Genomic DNA, 18,827 nt, shown 5'->3' with positions numbered 1-18,827 from the left:
CCCTCTACAGGCGTACTTTGGTTAGTTTCACCACCATTTTGGTTTTCTTCTGCTACTCATGGAAACTTGAGCAAAAACTAGCGTGTATTAAAGTTAAGATTTCAGCAATTTGGTGGACTTCACATACAACCCAAAGATGAAGTTGACATCAGCAGGTATGAGCCTCGTATATTTTGTTCTCTCAATTATTTATATGCATTTACAATTTGAGTAATTTGAGTTGATAAAGTGTTGTTTTACTCCGCCGTATCAAGCTGAGTCATTGAAATTAACAATGCACTTTGTGTACTGCGGTATGCCAAACTTGTGTGTGTTGCCTGTTTGGTTGGTTCTCGTGGTGGTTGTTATTTGCGTTCAAAACTAAAGCAATTTAGTTTTTTAAATTAAACTTAGCTTAATTTAAAGACTACTTGTGCTTTTTACATCAAGTAAAGTTTAAGGAAATATTTAATTTGGGAATTGAAGTTGAACAAAGAATTCAACTGGCGAATAAACATAATTAAATCAATTGACCCAAAAAAAATAAATTATTTAAAATTTACCCCCTTATTAAATAGTGTTGGATTCCCTTGTGGTTTATAACTATGTAGTTGATATAGGATATATGAAAAATGTAATAAAATAAACAAAAAAACACTTTTCAGTAAAGTATTCTGATGATGATGGTAAAGCTGGTTCTATGATTATGAATGATATATGATTTGATAGATTTCTGCATCCTGCCACCACTTGTTCACTAATTTTTACCCTACAGATTATCTCATTTGAGTAAATTAGATACTTATTTATTTCATTACAAATATGTTTTTAGGGGAAATAGTTACGACAGGATACAGACATTTCTCTGAGAGAATTTTCAGACTAATTTGAGTTAGACTAGTTTAAAGTTAAGTGCTGTTTGACTTGTTGGAAGGCTGTTTCGAGATGTTGTGACTAATTAAAGTTAATATTTAATTTTTGTTCTGCTGTTTTATCAACAACAACTGTCACAGTTGGTTAAATGGTTTGTTTTTATCTTATTGTCTCATTTATATTCAGGCGGGGTGATTTCACTTCTGGATGAGCCAGATGTAAAGCTGCAGGTAAATTCTCTTGGAAAATTGGTTTACTATTTAATTTATCCCACTTTTTATTTTCTTTTAAAACAGTTGTTTTCTTGATTAGGCAATTCTTGTTTTTATGCAAAGTGTACCCTTGGTATTTGGAACTGTTTGGATTGATTAATCCTACATAAATTATACACTAAAACTAACCTGTGAAAATTTCATCTCAAAGGGGGAATTACACAGAGGTCATGACCTCCAGTGCCCTGGTTTTGGCCTTGGTGCCCCTTCAAAAGTGTGCAATAGACTTTAGATTTTCAAATGGAAGTGCCCTTTGAAAAACGAAAATGGCCTTGCCCTCTAAATGATCAGCCTCCGGGCCTGAAAGGTACACGTAGTTTTAGCGTTTTTGAGATCAATTTTGTCATTAATTTTTAAATAAATTCCAAAGGTAATTTAATTTTAATTTGTTCATTTATTGAAATCATCATATCTTCAACCTTGATATATATGTAAAATATGTAAAAAAAAAAATCACTAAAAATGTGGTTATTATTTAATTAAGTGTTTGCAAACTAATTTTTCCCCAATTTTTTTGTAGATTTTTGCTCTCGACAAACTGAACCAGCTTGTGGATGACTTCTGGGCAGAGATTGCAGATGCTGTCGAAAAAATGTGAGATCACAGAAAATGTTTCCATGAATGATATGATATTTATTGATGAATACCTCGGAGAGGTTATCCACTCTGATTAGTAGAATACTTGTTTTTATAGTTTTTAATTATAAAAAAGTAAAGTTACATATACAAATGGCAATAACAGTGAGAGGACCCAGTCGTCACCAACCGCTGAACCAAGGTCATTACCATGCAGGGAACACTGGGACACTGTTATTGCCTAATTGTAACCCAGTGATGATACTTTTTCTTCTTGTAACTCACTTTTATTTTTACTTAAGAGTCTAACAATTTTAACACTAACAATTCACATTCAGCACATTTCAATATTTAACTCCACAGAGTGTAATTACTTTATTGTTTTAGTCTTGGATCATTTAATTTTCATGAAATGTTGACAAACTGATTTGTTAATTTATTGACAGAGAGATGTTTTATGAAGATCAAAGTTTTCCTGAGAGAGAACTGGCCGCTTTGGTTGCTTCCAAGGTAACTATGGAGATATACTTTCAGTTTTTTTGAAACTATTTAAACGTTTACAGTTTGGGAGGTGGTTCCTACTAGTTGAAGGAAACACAAATCTTGGAAGCAAATTCTCTCATCAATCATCTTTCCAATAATCCCTGTTTTAGATGTTAAGTTATAAAAAGTCTCATCTCCTTGAGTGGGTCAATCCCTCTGCTGCTACCGATTCCTAGGTTATATCGTAAACTTGGGTGTAATCCCTGGCTACATGACAGTTAAGGGTTGTACAGCTTCTGACTGGCAATTCTGAATAAATATATTCAGAGTAAATAGAGTGTCATGGCCGAGTGGTTAAGAGCATCAAATTCAAGTTCTGGTGCAGTCACCGGAGTGTGGGTTCGAATCCCGGTCGTGACACTTTTGTCCTTTAAGAGCAAGATACTTTACTATAATTGCTTCTCTTCACCCAGGGGAATAAATGGGTACCTGCGAAGGTAGAGGTTGATATTGTGAATGAAAAAGCCTTTGGAGCGAGATAAACTGTTGCCCAGGTTGTATACTCCCAAGGGAGCTGAGAAACATTAAAAGGGATGTTATTGGCCCTATGACTAGGGCACTAATGTAAAGCGCATTGATACGGTTATTGTGAAATGCGCTATATAAGAATTTGTTATTATTATATTGACAAAATAGGGAGATAGATAGCTCCGTTAGTAGAGCACCAGCATATGAATCCAGAGGTTGCAGGTTCAAGTCCAACTCTAGTCAATTTCCTAAGAAATACCTTGACAGTTTCTAATCTTGCTGTTTTATCAGCAAGTAGACACTGCATTCAGCTGAAACTTTCACGTGTGACTTTTATTGTATCTTTCTTTATAATTTGGCTTTTAAATCAGCATTATGTGGACAAAAACTAATCTATGTCCCTCACTTAAATTGATAAGATCATGACGTCTTTATTGTTTCAGGTTTACTACCATCTTGGAGGGTTTGAGGAATCTCTAACCTATGCTCTCGGAGCTGGTCGTCTCTTTGATGTCACCACATCATCAGAATACGTTGACACAACAATATGTAAGTAACTAATTAACAGAATTAATGCTTTGGAGATGTAGTGTTTGCGGAGGATGTTGAGAACTTGATGGAAAGAGCGTTAAAACACATGACTATATCCGAAAGTTGATTGGGAATGACACAACAACTACAAGCCAGAAGGATTAACAAAACCAAACTACAATCTTTTTGGTCATGTCTCAAGAAAATGAGTCAGAGAAGATTATTGTTCAAGGAAATGTAGAAGGAAGACTTTGGTTTGATTTGTTTTTGTTTCTTCCTTTTTACTGTCAACTTCATTTCACCGTTAAGGCAATGTGGAAATGAATTTTGGCATTGTTTTTGGTTATCCGAATTAAGGTCCTAACCCTAGTAATATACTTTTTTTTTTCCAAAAATTGCAGCAAAAGTAATTTCAAAGTGAAAATGTGTTTATAATGGAATACTGTACCTTTCTCTCAACAGCAAAATGCATAGATCATTATACGAAGCTGAGAGTGCACAATTTAGAACATACAGACGACACCAAAGACATCGACCCTCGTCTTGAGAGCATCGTGGACAGGATGTTTCAGCGTTGCTATGACGACCAAGAGTTCAAGCAGGTCGTTGGGATCGCCTTGGAGACCCGTCGGATCGACTCATTTGAAAAGTCCATCATGCAATCTGTAAGATTCTCTCGCTTAATTCTTTGGGGGGTTTTGAAACCTTTTGATTGTAAAACGTTTTATATAAATGTAGATAATAATGAATAGGGTAGATGGCCTTAGCTTTCGATCCAATCCGGACCTTCTTCAGAGGCATAAAACAAGTACAAACAAATACATATCCATTTATAGAAAAAGAGAGGGGGAAAGGGATTAAGGAAAGGATCCAGAAAGAAGCGGGAAAATAACAGCCAATCAAATTTCCTATTTCAGAAACAATATTGGTGGCTATGAACCAATAGGAGTGAAGTGGCGAGGACAAAGGATGTTTAGAATGAAAGGAAGGGTTACTGGACCATAATGTAGATAATATATATAATAAAACTAACCTGTGAACATTTCATTTCAAAAGGGTAGTTGCATTTTTGAGATATTGCCAAAAATTCTGATGGGTTGTGTCTAAGCAGGAAGAATAATCAGCAAGAAGCACAGAAGTGTTTCTCAAATTCAAGTTTTGGAGGATAGAAATGGATCTCCTTTTCCAAAACCACTTTACCTCGAAGTGAAATAATTCTGAAATTGCTTTATATGACCAGAAGCTGCTGCACTAACCATAACCAATCTCAATCAGGTTTTTTCTTCTGTTTTAACCTGTGAAGTGCCTTGAGGCTCTTGCCTAAGACACTCAATGAAAACTGTATTATTATTATATTATTATATTAGTAATACTGTTATTATTTCTTTCTCCGTAGGTGGACGTTAGCAGTATGCTTAGCTACAGTCTTAAAGTGGTCATGTCTCTCCTGCAACAAAAACAGTTCAGAAATGAGGTTTGTATTTTTCTTCTGTTTACATAGGTACATTATGAGGGCCCAGTTTCACATTTGGGTATAAATTACTGATATTTAAAAAAAATAACCACATTACTTCAGAGTCAAATGAATCTCAATATGACTTAAACTATTGAAAGCTACTGTACTTTTAACCAATGTAAATTTTTATCGCCATACATTTTAAGAGTGATAACCAAACCTATACCTCCCCTTTAGCAAGAAGCTTTGTCGTAAAAACCTTTATGACTATTTCTACCACCAGGTCTTACGCGTCTTACTGCGCCTCTACATGAATCTACATGTACCCGACTACATCAACGTCTGTCAGTGTTTAATCTTTCTAGATGATGCACAAGGAGTTGCAGATATCCTTAGCAAATTGATGAAAGAAAGCTCGGTGAGTGGGTCAATGCTAGTGGGACAATCACAGCGATAATGTTGTCTCCCTAAAACACTTTTTTCAATCATGCGATTTGAGGCATTGCATGGTGAGATATCAATCTACTTGCTGGGTAGTTCATATTCTTCAGATAACTTGTCTTGCTTAATATTCTACTACCGCTGAGTAGATTTTTGGGAATTCGGGAGACTTCTTAGTTCTGAAATGAACTGTCCTGCTGAAGGTAGGAAACCGGGCGGGACTACTACTTCCGCTTAGTGGATCGAGAGGACTTCTTGTTATTAACTTCACTGCTGCGGAGTGAGTTCTTAATTGGTCAACATTTCGACTAGCTTGCTGTAGTCATTGTCAGAAGACTTTAGTCTGATTTTTTATTTGTTTTGCCCTTGTGATTCAATTGCCTGAAAAGTCTATTCAAGTCGCTCAATAGTATGTTTCTACTTTTCTCCCAACGACCAAGTATCATGTCTGGTCAAACTAACTTTTTCTTAAGGCAATCATATTTTTTTTGAAGCATTGAATTGATTCTTATCCCCCAGGACCAGACGTTGATGGCTTACCAGATCGGGTTTGATCTGTACGCCAGCGCCACTCAGCAGTTTCTCTCCAGGGTACAGGGTTCGCTCCGGTCCTCTGGACCTCTCCCTGAGGCATCCAGTGAAGCCACGGAAGCTGAGACCAAAGAAGGGTATGTTGAGTCATGTTGAGTTGATAATGTTAGTGAGAAGGATTATTGTCAGTCTTTGTATGTGTAGATTTATATTTTATTTTTTATAAAACAATGAGCTGCCAGCACGTCATTAATGTCATTAACGTCCCCATTTCCGCAGCAATTTTGACAACATTTGCAGAATTTTCAGCAATATGAATACGAATAGTTCTATACAAAAAGTGTATTGAACAATTTTAGTGTTGAAGCCCTCTTCCTGTCGGTTTTTGGAATAGTAAGAATTTGCCTTTTTTTGTAACCATCAGTGAAGATATGGAAACAGAGGATAAGAAACCAGAGACCATTCCCACACCTGCAGATACGCCCCCATCTGCTGAACTGGTAAGTAGCTTCAATAGATATTGAATACACCTAATTTCATAAAGCCTGCATGCGTAAAAACACCCTTGTTGCACAAATTTGTGCGCTTCTAAATTCCTGAGAAAGGCGTCATTAAGGCCTGAAGTCTTCCTCAGATTCAAATATTGAAGTGAGAAATTACCACTTTCTCAAAAACACTATTACAGAGTTTCTCACAATGTTTTTTACTATTAACAGCTCTCCATTGCTCAGTACCAAGTAAGTTGTTATGCTTAAATATTTTGTGAGTAATTACCAATGGTGTCCATTGCCTTTAATGGATTGATTTTGTCACCCCACACCTGGGAAATGGAATTAAATCATATGAATTAATATAACTTTGTTCAATAAATACAGTAATTTTTAAAGGCTACATTTGGTTTCTGTTCTGTAAAGACAGACTTCTTGTTGGGGATGAAAATTCCTCGTCTCATTTTAACCAAACAATTATTTTATCGACGCAGGAAGATGATAAAGTGTACGCAGATCGTCTGAGTAAACTCATGGAGATCTTAAGTGGAAGTATCTCCATCGCAATCCATCTTCAATTTCTTATAAGGAGCAACAAAACAGACCTTCAGATTCTTAAGAATACAAAGGTAAGGGCGCATGGTGGTAGAGCGGTCACGTCCACTGGACACAAGCTCTAGTGTTTGTAATCAGCAGAGATTTGGTTTTGAGTCCTGGTTTTTGTACTTGTGTCCAATTGAGAATTTGAGAAAGAACCAATTATTTTTTATTATTATTATGTCATGCACCTGTACATACAAACACTCATTCTTGCAGTGTTAATTTTAGCCAGTGGCATTGTACATGAAAATATCCAAGTCATTGTTGTTAAGTTAATTCCAGACATGTGCCATTGGTTTATTGTCCTGGCTGTTTTGTTTTGTTATTTCTATATTTATAAAAAACAAATATTTTTGCCAAATTTTTTTATCAATGATAGTAGTATTTCTGTGTAAAAGCCTGGTCACACAGGCCTCGATAACAAGAATGACAATGTTAAAAAAGCACGCCCTTGATTGGTTGATAAGCATGGGCATATTCTGCACTGCGCGATTCAACCAATAGAATGCATTCTCTTTGCATCGTTATCGTTTTTGTTATCGCTGCAGTGTGACTCGGCCTTAATACTTGTACTAAATCAGGATGAGAAGTACTTGATGAACTCTTTGTAAATTAAATTTTTACCTGACTGTACATTTTGATATGATCTTATTTTCAGGATGTTGTACGCAACTCTGTCTGTCATAATGCTACCGTCATCGCCAACTCCTTCATGCATTGTGGAACAACATGTGATTCATTCCTCAGAGACAACTTAGACTGGTTATCCCGAGCCACCAACTGGGCTAAGTTCACAGCCACAGCGAGTCTAGGTGTCATACATCGAGGTCACGAGAAAGAAGCGTTGAGTCTGATGTCAACGTACCTCCCTAAGGACACGGGACCAGGCAGTGCGTATCAAGAAGGGGGTGGGTTATATGCACTTGGATTGATTCACGCTAACCACGGTGCTAATATTATCGAGTATCTACTTGGGCAGCTTAAAGAAGCATCAACTGACGTAAGTAGGAATTAATTCAGTACAATTTTTTTACCCCTGCAATGTGTATTAAATGCGTTAGGAGTAGGAGGCCCTCGATAGAGACTAAAAGAAGATGCCGCATAAAAGCTGCATTGTTTTACTTTAGATACTCTGTTTGGATGACGTCAAATCATAAGGATAATTAGCGACGTCCATAACATGATTTTTTGATAATCAAAACACCTATTATGGTTGTCAGAATATTGTTTCTAGAAGTTGCAATTATTATTATGTATTCAAGAACGAAATGTTTATTCAGCTTAATTGTTCTTTTAGTATTAAATATTCATGATGCTAATGAATTATTCATACAGATGGTGAGGCATGGTGGTTGTCTAGGCCTTGGTCTTGCAGCAATGGGTACAGCCAGACAAGACGTTTATGAACAATTGAAGTTTAATCTCTATGAAGATGATGCAGTCACAGGTAGGTGTCTGATTCCCTGAAGCCAACATCCAAAAGTACATTGAAGTTACTCCTGAATTAATAAGCACCAGACTATAAGATTTTGAGCCTTTGACCATGTCTGCTTATGGCACCTGCTGTCGCTAAGGGGCTATTCAGAATAGACGCTCTTTAAAAAATCAAAACTGTGGGTGGGTGGGACAAAATCAAAATTCATATGTGTATATTAACAAATGGAAAAAAAATAAAAAATACCCAGCTGGCCATTTTTGTCAATTTCATTCCTGATCAAACTACAAAGTGGTTTCTTTAAGCCAGGTGAAGCCATTCAAAACTAATGATGTTGGAGACCAGAAATAATTGGTTCATTTGAGGCGTCAATGTGTTCTTCAGTCTACAGATTAAATTATGAAAACATTCAAGTTTTAAAAATCAAAATTTAAGGTAAATAGCCCCTATGTTCAGTTAATGATGCAGCCATACAATGTAGATGCCATTGTAGACATGGCATTATTTGAAGGCTCTAAAGGCTGGTCAGGTAATCCATAATCAAGAAAAGTAGAGCTGATTTTGAGTGATTTCTTGATTATTTTTTTCTGATATTTTAGGTGAAGCAGCAGGTCTTGCCATGGGTCTCGTAATGATCGGATCCAAGTCAGCCTCCGCCATTGAAGACATGGTCAGCGTAAGTAAACCAATAATAGTTCACATTCAAAATGGAAACATTCTCAGGGATGTGAAATCTCAGTTTTTAACCGGAAACACGTTTTTTGTTACCCCCCCCCCTTAAAAAAAAAAATAATAATAATAATAATAATACTAATAATAATATTAAAGTAAACATGCAGCTTAAATCCATATAAAACCCCAGTACTTCAGAGGGTTTTTAAAACCAAAAATAAATGTATGTAAGTGGGCTTCGGGCTCGCAAGCCTCCTAAGATCTGGATCCAAGTTTCAGGCTTTTTTGGTCAAGTTTGACTCTCACCCCAGACAAAAACTGGAAACTGAAGTATTTTGCTGATTTCTTGTTTTTGTTTGTTCCCTTTGTTACAGTATGCTCAAGACACTCAGCATGAAAAGATTCTACGAGGTCTTTGTCTTGGTATTGCTCTGGTGAGTCATTCAGATTGCAAAACAGCTTTACTTCAATAGATGTTCATTTCGCATCAGAAATATGGAATGTAGCTTTGTTTTTGCCCTTACATCGATTTGTATTAAAAGCACTAAGTAGCAAAGTTGCTACTACCGTGCTTGGCGAAGAGAATTTTGGTGGCACAACAATCGGTACGCGTTGTTTTTCCAATTGTAATTGTGATGCAAGAAGCTTTTGCAGAAAGTATGAACCGAGCGTAGGCCTGTTCTGCTACATTTTTTCAGAGTGAGCGAGAACGAGTTCGGTGTGATGGGGCTTGTATCTCTAAGTGTTTTCTTTTCTTCTCCTTCAGACGATGTACGGACGTCTTGAGGAAGCAGACACTCTAATCGAGAGCCTCTCCCGGGACAAGGACCCCATCTTGAGGCGCTCTGGTATGTACACCATAGCCTTGGCTTACTGCGGTACAGGAAACAACCAGGCTATAAGACGTCTTCTTCACTTCGCCGTCAGTGACGTAGATGATGATGTAAGAAGGGCTGCCGTTACTTCCCTTGGATTCATCTTGTTCAGGTAAGACAGTCTTGACATTCTGTAGCTAGCCTCGCTTTCTTTTCTACAGGTACTTTCATGATGAATGTTCCACCAGTGTGTCTGACCTGGGCAGATTTCACAAAGAGCTAAGATCGATCTTAACTGCAAATCAATGGCAGTTGCTATTAGCAAAGTGTGATGTCACAATACAAATCACTATGGTAATACTGACAAGTCATCTTAAGATGAATCTTCATGCTTTGTGAAATTGAGCCCTAGGCCCATATTCATAGAGCTTCTTCAGCAGTAAAATATTGCTTACAAATATTCTGCTGAGCAGTAATTAGCAGGAAACCAGTCACAAATTGTACATGTGACATGGTATTATGGCTGGTAACATTATTCTGGTTAGCATACTTTAGTTGGGCTTGGCTACATTTTGTGCTTAAGCAGCTCTGTGAAATTGGGCCCTGGCGAAGGATGTTTGAGCCTGAAACCAAGCTTTCTTCTTCTTCTCACCCATACACTCTTGCTTTGTTGAGATGTAGAACAAGGAGTCATTCCAACAGCTTTATTCCACTTACTGTATCTCTTTGGAACTCCTTGCCTGGTGCATAATCCCTCCATAATACAATCTGGACTGTTTTAAGAGGATCATCAATTCCTACCTTCATCTCCCCCAAGTTTTTTTCATCTTAAATATTTTCTTCTTGTACCCAATTACCAAGAGTTGCTTTTAGCCTTCTTTTGGGCGAACTTGCATTGAAATAAATAACTATTTTAAAAACCTGATATAAATCTTAATAAAACAACTTAACATATAAGTTTGCACAGCTTAGATCTGTCTTAATAAGCATTTAAAAGAACAAACTCTACCTGGCAAGTAGACACACACATGGTGTTATCGCAAACCAAATATTTATTGATACCTCATAATGCAATGCCTCAAATCACATAAATGTTTAGGTAGCCAGCCAGAATCCTACATTACGCACATTCATTCTCACTGGTTGCCATGCACCATATTTGTCTAACACAAGTCTCGCACCTGTCACATATGCAATTAGTTGACCTGAACGATAGACTTTATCAAATCTGTACACATGTGACATTCAGGGTTGGTGCACCCATGGTGGTTGTTAATTTACTAGCATGGTAGGCGAGAGGCGTAGCGTCTATTTTGTTTATGGGAATTGTCTCTAGTTAAACCTCCATCTTTAGTGTCCTGCTGAGTAGGTACAATCTATAAATAAATAGTTAACTTGCAGGAACAACTATGTTTAAATCTCTTTTGTGGGAGTGTCGGCTCTGAAAAGAGATGGCGTGGTCTCGATGTTTCAAGCAGTATACTCTGCTCGTCTTCAAGAGAGAGATTGAGTTGTCCCCTCGTGTTTGGATTTCTATCTAGAGTCTGGTTTGTGATAGCCCTTTATTCATTGGGAGTAGGGCACCCTTAATAGAGATCAAAAGAAGATGCAATATCTGACTGATGCTGGTCCTACATGCCCAGGCATGTTACTCCATGCCCCCTGGGCGTTGCCTTGCTGTCCTTGAAATGCTATCCAGTTGAAATTGACGATTTCCTCATAGGGTTCCCTGCACACGGAGAAATACGTTAACGTCCTTGCCCTTTCAAAAAACAGAGTATATAGGCCTGCATGCCTAATGATATCAGTGAATAAACATGGAGTGACGTAAAGCTTTTAATTTCTGCGTTATGATTGGTCTATCACTATGAAGTGACGTAGTTTGTCAGCTACATACACCAGCAGTTGGGTTACTTGTACTCACAAACGTCTGCTTCTGCTGTGTGTGCATAGCATTTGTATGTAATCAAGTGTAATATTCGTACATGTGTGAATTGGAGGCGAGGTCACAGGTACATCTGGCTGGATACTGCCAATGCTTCAAGGCTGGTACCTGGTGATTTATGAGCCTAGTGATTTCTGATGTTCAGGCTTTATGCCACATCTGTGTTTTGTATTGTTTTACTGCAAACATGGTGTCCAGATGACGTCAAGGCACGAGGACAAAATCATGAGTACAAGACTAGAGTCAAAATGAGCAAAGATTAGAATCAAAATAAGAACAGGGTTCTAAACACGGTTCTAAACTGCTTCATTAAAAAAAGAAACTAAGAATATATTGATTTTTTGGATGATGCTCAGCAGGATTGAAAGATATTTGCGAGACTCAAACTCAACATTTGAACATCATTCTTTTGAGATAAAGATGTTGAATTGAAACAAGACCACATGACTTGTCTTGTCCTGTCTTGTCAGGACTTATCCTGTGTTTTATGTTTGTGAAGTTTACAAAACACATCAAAGGGTTATTACTCTTAATCTAGGATTCCAATATAATTACGTCGGAGGAGGAGGAGTTCCAGTCATCATGAGGTTATTTCTTTGTTGTATTTTGTTGAAAAATGCCTCGAGTGTTCCTCGAAGGCTAAATGACAACAAATGTTTAGCCTTTGAGAAAGACTCTGCTAGGGTCAAAACGTCAGGCCATAAACATTTTTTGGAAACTTACCCAAATGGGGACATTTACCCAACTGGGGACCAATACCCAACTGGATACCTTTACCCAAATACGGACCTTTACCCAAACGGACACCCTTTTGTTCTCTTCTGGTTGTCCTCGGTCAAGAAAAAATGAATAATTTGTCATGTGTAATTTTTTTCATTTCTCAGAAATTCCATTAAAATACGGCCCTGAACAATCAATCCCCCCTCGTAACGATGACTTCGTCTCGGAATGTTGATGATAGTAATCTCCTTGGTTTCAGATTTTAAATGAGAACGTACCCTGTTGTTGTTTATTCAACCAGCCTCGTCTGGGACCTCAATTAAGAGTTCTCGGGGGTTTTGAAATACCCCCTTGAAGGCAAGGTGGGAGGGGGGATTCAATTCTTGCCTCAGGAAAATGACTTCGTAATTTTCTTGTAAAGTTCAATTTGCCCTAATGAGCATTATGGAAGATCGTTATTGAGGGAATTTGATATGAGGCAATTTGATATGAGGAATATGGAATTATTTTTTATTTATTTTTTTATTTGCGTAAGCATTAGAACAAATCACATTAGAACAAATCAATCTTGAGGAAGTTTTGAAGGGCGTCACTCGTGTAGAAAATTAAGTTATTAAAAAGTATTAGCATTGAAAAGTATATTGTCCTATCCCTTCCCCCCCCCCCCCCCCACAACAAACAATAATAATACTGCTTGCAATAAATCTTGTAGAAAAAATTTAAAATGCAAATTTCATAGGAAACTAGCCACAAAAAACAATAATAATACTAAATAAGAAATAATATTACATGTAGTTACAATTTTAATAATAGTTTTTAAGAAAAATAATTAATTACATTTTGTTTCAAGTATTGGCAATGAAAGTCATTTATTAACACTTCTAAATTTCTATATAAATGAATGGAAAAAAAATGGGGAAAAACACACATGAAATACATAGATTATATAATAAAAACCTTCATTTTCCAACACATTACCTAATGCTGTAGCCTCCTCCATGGACAATCTTCAGGGCTTCATACGAATCATGTAAGATGTGTTTAAAACACTTCACAAGACCATTCAGTTCACATGTGAGAAATAATGATTTTGTGATTCATTAAGCACAGTCTTTTTTTTATTACCTTAGTCCTAGACAAGTTCCAAAATATTAAGATGGTTTGAAGCTTCTTTTGGGATGGGGGAGCGTTGTCGTCATACAAACATGCTGGATTGAACTACTGAACATGTATTTACAGGCCGTGTTCTTAAAGGGTCTATGTACTTTACTCTAACACGAAACACAATGTCCACAGATTAACACTAAACATACACTGTTTGAAGATAATTATAGTAGAAAGCTTCCCTTAAAATATTACTTACTGAGGTGCTGTTTTGTTTTGTTTTGAGAAATGAGTAAAACAATGTCACAAAAATAATTGTTGTCTCAGTTTTAGCATGTAAAAACCAAAACGTATTAACCAGTTATGGTATGTTAATATGGTATAGTATCATAACTGAATGATACGTTTTACTTGCTATTTTGTGACTTGTTTTACTCATTTCTCAAAAATTACAGCACCTCAGTGAATTATATTTTAAGGGAAGCTTTCTACTTTCATTATTTTCAAACCCTGTAAGTTTAATGTAAATCTGTGGGCATTTTGCAAAAAGTACCTGAATCCTTTAAGCTTTTTGTAGAGTAGCCCATAAGAAGTTTTAGTAACCCAGTTTTAAACTTGTCATTAATGTATCTTCTGATACTAATTAGGGTAGAAAACACAACCAGTGTAGTGGCATTGAAATTAAATTCACACATTCAAAAATAACTTAACACCAAATTGTTGTAGCAGCCCACCGTGCACGTTGAGATGTGTTATTAACCAGCCCATAGGAGTTTTGTCTGGACTTTGTAAGCTGGGCTAGTGTTAAAAGCACTGCAGACATGTCTGGTAATTACTCTTAATAATTGTTAGCAAATTTACTTGGTAATGAGCAATGGAGAGCTGTTGATAGTATAAAACATTGTGAGAAACGGCTCCCTCTGAAGTAACACAGGTTTTGAATGGTATTGAATGGTATGATAGCTGTGCAGACATTGGTTCCCCAAATGGTTTTGAATGGTGGTGCAGCTGGTACAGAATCCTATGAGGATTGTTTTAAGTGGTGCATCAAGGATCCCACTTTGTCATGAGTGAGTGATACCAGGCGGTGTGGGGGTGACCAATCTGTCCCTGGCTACGAGGTTACCACACACTATGTCATAGACACTACAGGATTTGCTAAACAGCTTGCTGACCATCTGAACCCATTCGGCTATGGTAATGCACACAGGTACAGCTTATGCACGGCTCAAAACCATCTGAATTGTTTTGAGTGGTAGTACAGCTTATTAGCAACCCTGCTCAAATGGTACTGCCATGTGTGTACAAAAACCATGGGGTTGTAAACGTTAGTGAATTTTGAATGGTTTTGAATGGTGTATCAGTAGGAGGGTTAAGTATAAATTGCTGACACTACAGCCTGGAATATTCTTTTATGCATTGGGAATTTAGACAATGCAGAAAATGCAGGCATGATTACATGTATCTTCCTACTTGTACTTCAAACTGATTTTCAATTTATTTATTTTTTTGCCCTCAGAAGAATCTGGAAGATTAAATAGCCCCAAAATATCTTTGAACTTTTTCATTGCCGCTTTGTTTATGTCTGTTTTGAACCAAAACTGCCCAGATTTGTGAGTTGTTTTGAAAGTTCTGTATTATTATTATTCAATTGAAAAAGACAAGACTGCTGGACTTGTCTGGTCATCAGTTTACTGGCCTGACACTAAAACTACTCTTCATCTCGTCTATTTGACAAGCAAATAAACCAAGTTTTGAGATGTGGCCGACCAGCCGGGCGTGCCTTGATTAGGCACAGAAGCTCACAAATATCCAATTTGTTCTCGATTTTAATTTGCTCTGTCCAGCCCCACTGTTTGTAGATTTACTCAGATTTTAATTATGCTGCATACGGTCCGTCTTTAATCTCAATAGAGACTGTTAGGGATCAGCACAGGCCTGATTCTTCACGGAGGCTTACCCCCTGGTTATTGCCTTGGTGCCCTTGAAATGCTGGACAGTACAAATTAACAACTTCCTCATAGGGTGCCCTTTACCAAGGAGAAGATGCCTTGTTGCCCTTGCCCTTTCAAAAATGAAGCATACATGTAGAAGCCTATCAGTAACTGCATTGACTTTCTTTGACTGTTTTTGACTGTAGAGGGAAATTAATATAAATCTGAATATTTCTATTGACAGTGTCCTGTTTTTTGTTGAACATTTTTTATCATTTTATTTTTATCTGTCAAACTAAAAATAGACTTTCTTGTAATGTGCTCGTTGTATGCTTTCGTCTTGGCGATTGGGGAACTGCATTTATTTAGGCCTAAAAAACAAAACCTCTTAATGCCCTTTGACTTATGTTTTAAAAAAAGTATTCATAAATACCTCAGACAGTTTCGCTATTCCTATTGGTGGAGAGCGCGTCACGTGGGTGTGTATAAACCTTTGTTTATGACCAGTAAAAAGTGTTGAAACATGGGCATGGACATGAGCCTGGTGGGCTGCTAAACATCAATATTAAGCGCAAGGCCTGCAGTTGTATTTAGCTTCATTGTAGGATCTACTTTGTATTTAGTTTTAGCGACCAGAAAGCATCCTTTAGTGCCAAAGGTGGTATTACTTGTCAATTTATCAAATAGAAATGTCAAGAGATTCTTTTATACATCTAGATCTATTGAATTTCTCCTGCCATGCTTTTAGCAGGATCATTTATTCCCTGAAACTAAGGGGGAATTCAGAATATTCGATCTTTAACAATTCTTGTTTCCGGCTTGGTGTGTCAAAAGAAATAACTGAAAAACAAAATGCAGCTTGCGATTAAAATATGTGGTGAAAAAACAACTTTTGAGGGCGAATTCTTATTTGCCATAGAGCTCTTTTTAAGGTATACCTTTGGTAATGACTTCAAAAATTAATGACCACATCTAGAAGCACTGCAGCTGTTGATAGTGTATACATTTTGAGAAAATTGTTCCTTTAAAGGAATGCGGTTTCAGAAAAAGGGTTTCTCAAATATCATTTTAATCTGAGAAATTTTCTGCATGAAACGTTTCTCAGATTGTATTCCACTTATGGATTATTCTCGCTGCGTAGACATAACCGCTCCAGATTTTCAGCAACATCACAAAAATGCTACCACCTTTTGCAATGAAATTTTCACAGGTTAGTTTTCTTGTATATATGGAGATGAATTTATGAATAAAACAATCAAATTGTTCCATAAACCAAAGGTATACTTTGCCTTGAGGTCTATGTATGTGATTTTGACTTCATGTCTGTCGCTCATTGTTAAGGCATGCCTGGGGAACTATCTCTACAATATAATGAGGAAAGTCAATTATATTTATTTATGTGTTCTTGAGAATAACTCAGTTCTTGAATGACCTCTCCATTTGACCAAGGGCATTGCTGCATTTAGAAAACTTATTTTATAAGACATGGTTTGGGGCCATTCAGAATAATCAATGCTTTAAAACCAATTTTATTATGCCTTTTTGCGTGGGTAGGTTAAAATAAAATAAAAAAAAATTTAAATCAGATTCCAATTATTTTTCTAAAATGCCCTGCAGGTCTCTTCCAGCTTGTCTGTTATGTCTGTTAAGTGTTAATGTCTGTGCTGTCCATGGCTTCCACATTGTGTCTACAATATACTTTGGGGTGATTTTTATGTACTAGGAACTATACACATTGTGTACTACTGATATTGCTCTCCATTGCTTGTTACCAAGTGGAAGCGTCCTTGCCGAGCGGCTTAAGAGCACTGAATTCAAACACTGGTGTTTCTGATCAGCAGAGTGTGGGTTCCAATCCTCAGGCATGACACTTGATTGTTGTGTAAACGCATACATGTGCACTTATCGTAAAGAGAAGGGGTTCGCCCCGCTGTTCCTGGCCTGGCAGTATATTGCGCCACAGCATCTTGTAAACCATTACATGGTTGCTAAGGATTAGGTCTTATATTTTAAACTTCATCCCACTCCTTGCAGTAATAATACCTGGCGCTTTGTATCCTTTGGCAACACATGCGCGTTATAAATACGTTTATTATTATTATTATTATTATTATTATTATTATTATTACTATTAAGTTTTTATGCCAACAATTATTTTGAGTAATTACTAAGAGTGACCAGTGCCTTTAACTATTTTGCATTTGTCTAAGTCATTGGACACTGGATGACCTTTAAGGATCCTTGAGAGCCCACCTTGAGGACAACATTAGACCACCTTGTGGGCCGGGCTATTAAATATTAACTGTTTTGATTTAGCAAAGACAGATGCGATCATTAACTTGAGTTATGCACCATAGCTAATGGATGTCTTGAAGGACATTAACCAAAAGGGCGATGACTTTACGTTGAAGAATTAACAACTTTGATTATTTATGAGAAGTAATGTAAAAGATTTAATAACTTTGATTACTTATTTTTATAAGAATAAGGTCGAAGAATTAACAATTTTATTATTTATAAGAAGTAAAGTTAAAAAATTAACAACTTTGAATACTTATAAGAATTAAAGTCCAAGAATTAATAACAAGTCGTAAGTCAGAAAGATTTTTCCTGCCGACTTGTAGTATTATTTTTTAGAACTTTTTTTACCTTTTTGAGTAATTTCGTTTGAAAAATACTGTTGACACAATGAAATCTGGACATGATAACGGAAAGACAACAAAGTTTCTCTCAATTAGCACTGGTTTGTAAAATAAACATGTAGCATATTTTACATTTAGCGTAAGAATCAGTTGCTCTCGTCTTGGGGCCTGCCATGGCACTCTGAAAGCTTTTCAAACACAATATCAACCTCTACCTTCGCAGGTACCCATTTATACCCCTGGGTGAAGAGGAGCAATTATAATAAAGCATTCAAATTGAGGGCACTCCAAAGTTCAGACATGATATTCTTCCTACTTTAATCTGATTTCCAATTTTCTTTTTCCCCCAGAAAAAAAATCAGGGTAATTGTTAACAAATAGCCAGAAAATTGTATTCCTTGTGTACATGTTTAAGGAACATTACAGAATTGGTTTGGCTAGCAAAAAAGTTGCTGGCAGTATAAGCACATTATGTAATCCACCATATACATAAACTGACAAACCTGTAGAAGTTTGAGATCGATCAGCCATCAGAGAATAGTGAAAAACCAGTTACAAATTTTGCATTGCATCTATGTCAAAACTAAAATGAATAAATCGCTCACTGAGCGATAAACTCCAAACGCAAAGTTAGATTATTTATTTCTCCTCAAATATGACATTTCAGGACAGAAATATTTCAAGGGATGTTTTCTACTATCATCATCGCTAGACCGTGTAAGTTTTATGTAAATCTGTGATCTTCACGATTTTTGTTTCTGACCAATTCTGTAACGTTCCTTTAAGCAGGCCTGGACTAAAC

At 36.7% G+C, this 18,827-nt stretch overlaps 1 protein-coding gene across 1 annotated transcript; it reads left to right on the top strand.

Moving 5' to 3' along the window:
* The first annotated feature begins 27 nt into the window (after positions 1–27).
* On the top strand, positions 28–9,856 carry LOC117298910 (26S proteasome non-ATPase regulatory subunit 1-like). Its single transcript, XM_033782288.1, has 16 exons — positions 28–155; positions 1,039–1,082; positions 1,645–1,718; positions 2,147–2,210; positions 3,155–3,260; positions 3,705–3,907; positions 4,639–4,716; positions 4,982–5,116; positions 5,659–5,807; positions 6,095–6,170; positions 6,653–6,787; positions 7,417–7,758; positions 8,094–8,205; positions 8,793–8,869; positions 9,240–9,299; positions 9,632–9,856. Exons 1-16 carry the CDS (start codon positions 137–139, stop codon positions 9,854–9,856), a joined length of 1,899 nt encoding a protein of 632 aa, XP_033638179.1. The 5' UTR covers positions 28–136.
* Positions 9,857–18,827: the final 8,971 nt, after the last annotated feature.

Source organism: Asterias rubens, chromosome 13, assembly GCF_902459465.1.
Source record: "Asterias rubens chromosome 13, eAstRub1.3, whole genome shotgun sequence".
In the NCBI taxonomy this organism is placed as follows: Eukaryota; Metazoa; Echinodermata; class Asteroidea; order Forcipulatida; family Asteriidae; genus Asterias; species Asterias rubens.
This window is presented reverse-complemented; position numbering and strand designations above follow the sequence as displayed.